General features: G+C 29.7%; 1 protein-coding gene across 1 annotated transcript; it reads right to left on the bottom strand.

Moving 5' to 3' along the window:
* Window positions 1-7,071: 7,071 nt before the first annotated feature.
* Window positions 7,072-8,582, bottom strand: LOC141527432 (uncharacterized). Its single transcript, XM_074242918.1, has 3 exons — window positions 8,252-8,582; window positions 7,428-8,012; window positions 7,072-7,253 (listed from the first exon to the last, which is right to left on the bottom strand). Exons 1-3 carry the CDS (start codon window positions 8,271-8,273, stop codon window positions 7,072-7,074), a joined length of 789 nt encoding a protein of 262 aa, XP_074099019.1. The 5' UTR covers window positions 8,274-8,582.
* Window positions 8,583-8,875: the final 293 nt, after the last annotated feature.

Below are 8,875 nucleotides of genomic sequence, written 5' to 3'. Positions count from 1 at the left end.
AAACCAGACGTACTACATAAAGCAAAACAGCAGTTCCTCGATAATGAAAGAGGCATCAAGCCAATTGATCGAAAAGATATTTTCTTAGCAATTGATCGTATAAATGAGAATTCTCTTTACAGAAGTTCAATTATTTTAGTTGGGAAACCATTTTTTGTTTTTTATGCTACTCAGTCACAAATGCATTGCTACAAGGAGTATCGGCGCCTGCATAAAAAATCATCTTCTATTTGTATAGATGCAACAGGTGGAGTTGTTCGCAAATTAGTTACTAATGGTAAAAAAAGTTCGTACATATTTTTGTATGAAATTGTTATTAACTTTAATAAAACTTCTCAATGCGTATACCAGATGTTGACAGAAATGCAAGATGCTCATACTATTACTTTGTGGTTGAATAAGTGGGTTAGTGCAGTAAAATTGTTGCCACATGAAGCCGTCTCCGATGGATCCCGAGCTCAATTAAATGCTATGTCACGAGCTTTTAATGACATGTCGCTGAAGCATTACATCAAAGTGTGCTTTGAAAACCTTAAAAATGCCCAAAAAACGACTGATATCAAGACTTACATCAGGTTGGATGTGGCGAATTTTGTCCACACAATTACGGGTTGGAAGTGTTTTAAATCGGTATTACACCCATCTGTAAAAAAATTCTATACCTACTGTATTTGTCTTTTAATAGACAGTAAAGATTTTTCCAAATTCGAAAGAATTTTAACGTTAATTTTGATTATCTGTAATACAGCTCACGAAGACTTTAAAGACTTGAAGATGGCCTTGGAACACCAAGTTTCTTTACCTACCGATATATATACATTTTTAAAATTGCATCTTGATTATTTAATTGGGGGAGTGAGTTTACTGAGGATGAAAATAACTAAATTTATTGATAATAATTTAAACAATACAGACAAAAGTCTTGTTGATATTTTAAATTGTGATTTGAGCAAAATAAATAACGCTAGTGATAACAGTGAAGATTCTCTGAAGCAACCAATAAAAAGTAAAAAAAAAATATATCAAATGACTTGGATGATGAAACTACTACTTATACTAATAACAATACTTCTCACTTTAATAATGATGTAGATTTTGATTCAAATAACGTCGACAGTTGTCCATTTGATCAAAAGGTTGGTATTCTTCAATTTGACGTTGATGAACCGCAATTCAATGTAAATGCAAACTATGAAATTAGTAGTAATTTGCAACATAATTTAAGTGATACAACTGAAGAAAACAAAGTAACTGCCGAAAAATTGTTGGAAAATAGTGGAAGTAATAGTACTTCAAGTCAATTCGATCAACTGGATTCAGTTACTTCTGATATTGATATAAATACAAATTTTGATCCTGATTGTGATAATAGTGGAAATTTAAGTTATGATTTAAGCGATATACTTGAAAAAAAAAATAAAAATGATCCTTTCGAAAATTGGCGGGGAAAAGGTATAAGTAATAAACTGAATCCATATGATTGGATGACACCTGGAGAGTTAATTGATGGTAATGAAACCAAATCGCATATTAAAACTAATTCCACATAAAAAGATGTTGAAGAATTTATGATTATTTCTGATGAAAGTTTGAATATTACAAAAGAAGATGCCTTAAAAGATCATGATTATTCTTTTAAAACCAGTACTCCCGTTGAAGAAAGAAAATCAAAAAAAACTTTAGTAACTGCAATAGATCAAGTAGCTAGAAAAAAAACTAACTCTGGAAAATATTTTAACAACTGTCCCGAAATAAAATTAGAAAATAAATTTGTTAAACCTGACAAGAAGTCCGTTATATCTGATGAAAAACAAAAAAATAAAAAAGCATATTTATTATTTAATGGTAATTACTGTGATGCAATATTGATGAATGGTTATCAGTGGATACTATATAATACGTGTCCCTTTGACACAGTTGTACATTTACTTATCGAGGGCGCACTACAAGACATTAATTTTTCAAAATTTTGTGAAAGTTCTAAAAATTTTGTTTTTCAATTTTTAACCAGTTTCAGAAAACAAGGCTTAACTGATAATATCTATGAGAAAAGATTAAAAATTTTATATCCTATTTACAAACACACAGAGATAAAACAATCAATCAAAAGTTGTAAAGAAAATCATATTACTGTGCCTATTTCGCAAGTAATAATTTGTGAAGATAATATTAGTTTCCTATGGATTAGTCTTTTTGCCGATGAGCCAAGTATTTTTGAAAAAAACTCTTGTCCTACTCCGAATTGTAAAGGTAATAATAATAAAAATATAACAAACTTTCCAATCAATTATCATACAGTGTCATAAAACATGGATATAAATCATTACAAAAAGCTGTGGAATTTGATAATATTATTTACAATATTTCGTGTCAATATTGCAAAAAATATAAAAGAACTCGTAGACAGAATCCGAACTTCTACATTTACATTGAACTTGATGTTAAAACGCCTAGTGAGACGCTGGGTCGAAAGTGCAAACTACAGGAGCTTCCAACTTACTTAACCTTACCTGTTATTGATATAAATGACAATGTTAATAATTTCCGTTATAGGTTTGTAAATTATTTAACTTTTATTACTATTTGTTTTGTTACAATTTAATGTTAATTATATATCTAATTTTAGATTATCTGGAGTAGCTGGTTACTTTGATGGTCATTACATCGCCTACAGCCGGAGATTATCTGGAACATGGATCAGTTATGATGATACGACCAAGAAGCCAAAATTTACAACTGCTTGTCATCAAGTTTTGCCTCACGGGGCATTTTACATTCGAATTTTATAATAAAAACTCCTATTTTTCTACAATATTAAATAGTTATAGAAGAAAAAAATGGTTAAACGATAAAATAACTGAAAAAAAATAACTTGAACAAAAAAAAATGACTAAAACAATAATAACCCTTGTGAAAATAATTCTCTGAAAAAACTCTTGACAAGTCTTTATAACTCTGAATAAGACTTTTCGAAATTCTTCACATCCCTAACTAAGTGAAGGAAAGACTTAATAAGTCTTCAAAACTCTGCAATACTCTTCAAAAGTCAAATTTTCCCTGCAATTTCGGAATTTCTCAAAGTGTTATTAAGACTTGATAAGACTTGTTCAGTTTTACAGGAAAAGAAGAAAATATTTCTTTTCAAAAAAATTACTTATCAGAATTAAATAAAACTATAAAAAAGAATTAATGCATGTTTTAAAAAAATTTTTTTAAAATAATATTTTCATCACGAAAATACTTTGATGGGCATCGAATCACTCATAGTTGAGCAAGTCAAAACATCAACAGCAAATGAAGTGCACTTGCTATTGGAAACAGATATTACTCAAAGAGTAAATCCAATCGGTATTTAATTTGGACTATCAAATATTAAAGTCAACTTTCTAGGTAGGAAAGAATTTTCTAACCACATGCCACCTATTAGAAACTAAGAACACTCAAAGATTCTAACTGTAAATTCGTAAACTAAAATATGTTAGGTATCAATTAATTCCAGCAGATAGCGTGTAGATAGAAAATTCTTTCCTACCTAGAAAGTTGACTTTAATATTTGATAGTCCAAATTAAATACCGATTGGATTTACTCTTTGAGTAGTATCTGTTTCCAACATCAAGTGCATTTCATTTGCTGTTGATGTTTTGACTTGCTCAACTATGAGTGATTTGATGCCCATCAAAGTATTTTCGTGATGAAAATATTATTTAAAAAAATTTTTTAAAACACGCATTAATTCTTTTTATAGTTTTATTTTCAATTTTCTCTAATTCTGATAAGTAATTTTTTTGAAAAGAAATATTTTCTTCTTTTCCTGTAAAACTGAACAAGTCTTATCAAGTCTTAATAACTCTTTGAGAAATTCCGAAATTGCAGGGAAAATTTGACTTTTGAAGAGTATTGCAGAGTTTTGAAGACTTATTAAGTCTTTCCTTTACTTAGTTAGGGATGTGAAGACTTTCGAAAAGTCTTATTCAGAGTTATAAAGACTTTTCAAGAGTTTTTTCAGAGAATTATTTCCACAAGGGAACTTATTCTAAAAAGGATATTGTAAAAATTTGTTTCTATTTTTGTCTATAGCTATAATTGTTTTAGTTATTTTTTATAAGATTTTTTTTCGAGTTATTTATATTTAAGTTATTTCGTCTACATTGAGAAATGTAAATTTAAATATTAAATCTGATTTTATATTTATAATATTTTAACAAATATGTATACTGAGTACTGACATTTTTATAAACATAAGTTCTTACCACTATTGTACTCATATATACCTTTTATTTGAACACCCACATCAATTTTTCAGAAATACAGAAATATCCAACTCTTCTTTGAACGTCTTAATTTAATACTTTTTCCGCAGATTTCCTGAAAAAAACAGGCTCCATACACCATTTAATGAATAGTATCCAGTAGGCAAGTACTGTCAAAAAATTATAGATACTAAATTTAAAATCAATATATTAATTTATTTATTTTATAGTTTTGCCGGCCATATGGATGAACATTGTCAAGAGAAAGACAGGAGCCTCGTTATTTTGTGTCAATCCTCACGGATACAGGTGCTAATCATCATTACTGTACGAGTATGTGTTTCAATGAAACTGTTTTGACTGTTTTGAGTAAGCCGGTTGATGAAGAGGAATAACCTGTTGATGGCGTTAATCGTACATAAGTTAGAGCTATCACAACAATTACACATCATAACATTATGTAAACGCGAAAATGTTTGGTATTAGTTTCAAAATTAGATTACATTGAAACCTTTTAGGTATTGATCAATTTTGCTTAATTTTTTATCATTTTATGATAGGATGAATAAATTTATTACTAAAACAGATTCAGAATACTTATTAATTTTTTTTTTTAAACTATTTGGGTATTGTTCACACGGTGTACGCTGAAAATTATCAAGTTCTGCTAAAAACATTGGTTGGAAATATATTGGGATGTGTTGGTGACCGGCACGCATTACATCCTCTGATAAGTCTATCTTCCAATTATTCATACCAATATTAATTTATTATTCTAACAAAATTTCGACAAAATTTGATTTTATTCTGCCAGCTAATCTAAACTTACTAAAAGTTGTCGAGCGCTTGCTGCATTAATGTATCCATATTTCGATATACACACGTATATCGTATATATACCTATATTTCATTATGACCGGTTGCTTCTTGTGAAATTCTCAGAATGCCTACACTGTTTATTATAGGTGTACATTTAGGGTGGGTCAAAAAAATCGAATAATTTATTTTTGACTTTATACTCTGAAAAATAGGTTCGTAGACACCTAAAAAGAATTCTCTCCAAGTATAAGCTCTTAATTATAACGGGAAGGTCCTCCGCTTTGCGGGTTTCTATTTTTTTCGAATAATCAGATAAAAAAATTTATATCTCGCTTCCATCTGCTTGGAAAAATATTCCGTGGCATAGATTTTGTGAGAAATTGAATGCTTTACAAAAAGGTCTCTTATGACTTTTTCAAAAACTCAACCGATTAAAAGATATTCATAGTTGAAGTTTGGCTATTTTAAGGAAAATATTCGTTTTTATTATGAATTTTATAAGTCGATGATGAAAAAATTATTTCGGATTGCGGAACTCATGATTTTGTAGGAAATTTACTGCTCTACAAAAATGGTCTCTTATGATTTTTTGATTAAGTGAAGCCGTTACGAGATATTCATCGTCAAACATTAACGAATATCAATATTTCCAGTTTTTGATCAATAATTCGATAAATTTTAATTTAAACTATGAGTTTCAGGAAAATTTACATAAATTTGAGTTTCGATCGATAAAGAAATGTTATAAACAATTTTTTAATATTGTTTTCAGTCTTGAGCTTGTTTGATTGCATTAAAACAAGAAATTAGAGCATTTTTTCGACATATAGCCAATGATTAGTTTAATTTGAAGTGAATGACATATTTCTTTGTCAAATTTAATATGAAAAGTATTGAATCAAGTGAGAAACAACCAGTATTTAACTTTTTTATAGATAAATTTTTTATTGAATTATCAATTGCAATATAATTGTCTATATTTTTAACATAACAGTACGCTATTACTATAAATAATTTCTTTTATTACAATTTGGGAATGTTTTTGATGTTCTTTGACAACTTGCAATAAGTACTGGAATTGTTCTTCATTTTTGTCAAGCATTGATTATATTCACTGACTAATGCAACAGCTCGCTCTGCTGAATCATTGACAACTTTTAGTTGTTGAAAGTATTCTTTATTTTCGAGATAACTCTCATTAGTAGGCCATAATTCAACATCGACATCAAGAAAGTCATACGGTAGATCGAAGATTTTGAAAAGATTTAATGACTTTTTAGACACAAAGTCACTCAGAGTTCTCTGCGCCAATGAATTCAAATCTTTTTAGCAATTACAAATCTTTTAGCTTTAGAATCTGTACCTTCACGAGTATTAACAGCTTCAACAATACTTTTTTACTTCTAATGGAACGCCATCGTCAAACAGTGATACAATGGCAAGTTCATCGCTCAAATACCATAAGTGCGAAATCATTTTTTCACACGTAGCTGAAGAAATCAAAGGATTGATATTTTTGTACCCCAATAAATTTTTCATAAACTGCAAGTCATGATAAGCAGCAGTTGTTGCAGAAGTTGATGAAAACCAAGCTTTTAAATACAATGTGACTATAAAAATACAGAAATGACGAAGACCATGCAATTCTTTCTGAGAGAGTTTGAATTCATCTCTGAATAGATACATTTTCAAACTATAAATGGCCTTAGCCATCCATCTAGCATGATGAACAGCACCAGGACGTTTGAAAGAAATCTTTTCTTGAGGCATTTCTCCAAGGAAAATCAATGATAATTCCAATAATTCTTTATAATCATCTCGGGGTTGTAGTAACTATCAAAAATAAAAAATTTGTCAAAAATAACGAAATTTTTATAATTTAAATCACAGTTAAATCATACCTGTAAAGATTTCGTAATAAAACTAGAGATTTCATCTTTTTATTCGAAATGATATCAGCAACAACAGCATCTTCAACACCAGATTTATAATTAGTTATATCTATATCATCCCAAAATTTTTAAACCTTCCAAACATCTGTACATTTGGCCCAGATGACACAGGCCAAAATACTTCAAATGCGCCCCTTAATACGATCTCAAAAATGTGATGACGACATGATAACCAGATCAACTCTCTTCCCAAAATCTTTTCAATTTCCTTACATGTACCGTTGTGAATTCCTGTAGAACAATAATAAATGACTATCGTTAAATTTAGTATTTAAGAAAAATCAATGGTTATATTTCAAATCCAAACGAGTAAACGATTAATACATTTTGATAGTAAAATTCAGTAAGAAATAGAAATTAAACTAGAATGACAACAATAAAATATTTTTGTAATTGATTGATTACCTGTATTAACAGCCGTAGTGTCAAAACACATCGCCTTGACATACTTAATAATACCCCATTCACTCAATGTTGATAAAATGGCGGATGTTTGATTAACTGCCGTCCCAGAATTCATTATTGGAACTCCAAGTAATTGTTCAGTACCATACGCAGTTAAAAGAACCGGTAGTCGTTCCACAGATTTGGATTCAATTAGATCATTTAGCATTTTACCATCCCAATGCACTACGTATTTATCGTGTGTTTTAAAATTGTCTTTTAATCCTTGAGCAATGTCTTTTCTTTGAACCATACGAGCTCGTTGGATGGACCTATAGCTGAGCGTTGTATCTTCAATTTTTATACCAACAGCTGATAAAACCGGAGCAATAATGAACATCGCGTTTCTACTGCTGACATTAGCTCTGTCAAGTGCAGAAACGACTTCAGGAGTTAAGACATTTATTTTTGCTCGTTTTGTCGGAATTGGGGGTTCATACTCCAAATCAGATCCAGAATTTGTAGTTCCACTTAATGTATGCGTCGAGAATGATTCTGATTTTCCACTTAAAACAATCCCATGACTGGTAGACGGCTGATTCAAGTCTGTAATAAGAGTTCATTTTTAAATTAAACAGACAAAATTTCCAACACTTATTCATTATGATGAGAAGCAATTAAACATGAGTACCAGAAACCGTCGAGTCAAATGTCATACGTAGGAATACCGATATTTATAATGCAAGTAAAGTAGAAAAATGATATTCTCATTGTTTATAATAAATATAAAGGAAGTTTTACACTCCTACCTGAATTTATAACAATTATTTATCTCAGATACTTACTGCTTTCATCGATTTCCATCATATCTGTAGTTGAGTTTGACGCAGGTACAATATTCGAAAGAATCTCTTTGTGTGTACAGAATTTTTGATCCAAATACAACTTCCTAATGTTATCATCCACCCCTTTTAGGAAATTTTTACTTACAATGTCGAATAATTGTTCAAGATCAGTCTGAAACTCCTTTTCCTTTACCTTATCACTTTTCTTATTAAAATCTTTTTGTAATTTCAACCACTCACTATGAAAACGGAGAATTTTTTTGACTACATTAGGAGCTTCACTCGTAGGGATCTGATTTATTTTCCACAATTCAATAACCTTGTCAGCTGAATTTTTGCACTTTGTTTGATTGAAAACTTTAAAACTTTAAGTTGATAGAAAAACACTCTCATAACCTCTTTCACTTTTGGTAACTTACGGTCAGTGAGTTTTTGCACAGGTATACCGATTAAACGTATTTCTTTATTCATTGTAGAATTATTGATAATAAATGAATTTATATAATGAGAAAATGACTTATTTCGAAAAAATTGTTATTATCATGTATACGAAATGATGAGTTTTTGGAGCACTGAAAATGTACTGATAAAAAAGTAGACAACGAAGATAGTTAAGAAAAACAA

Source organism: Cotesia typhae, unplaced genomic scaffold (assembly GCF_013202065.1).
Source record: "Cotesia typhae breed Kobodo isofemale line unplaced genomic scaffold, CoteBio_Ctyphae contig_4, whole genome shotgun sequence".
Taxonomy (NCBI): Eukaryota; Metazoa; Arthropoda; class Insecta; order Hymenoptera; family Braconidae; genus Cotesia; species Cotesia typhae.
Note: the sequence above shows the minus strand (reverse complement) of the source record. Positions and strands in the feature narration are given on the sequence as shown.

Bases quoted from the DNA above. Each gene is read 5' to 3' on its own strand.
- LOC141527432 (XM_074242918.1), bottom strand. From the start codon at position 8,273: ATGATGGAAATCGATGAAAGCA. The intron at 8,013-8,251 runs GTAAGTATCTGA...CTCTTATTACAG, and splicing joins GATGGAAATCGATGAAAGCA to ACTTGAATCAGCCGTCTACC. The intron at 7,254-7,427 runs GTAATCAATCAA...ATTGTTCTACAG, and splicing joins CACTACGGCTGTTAATACAG to GAATTCACAACGGTACATGT.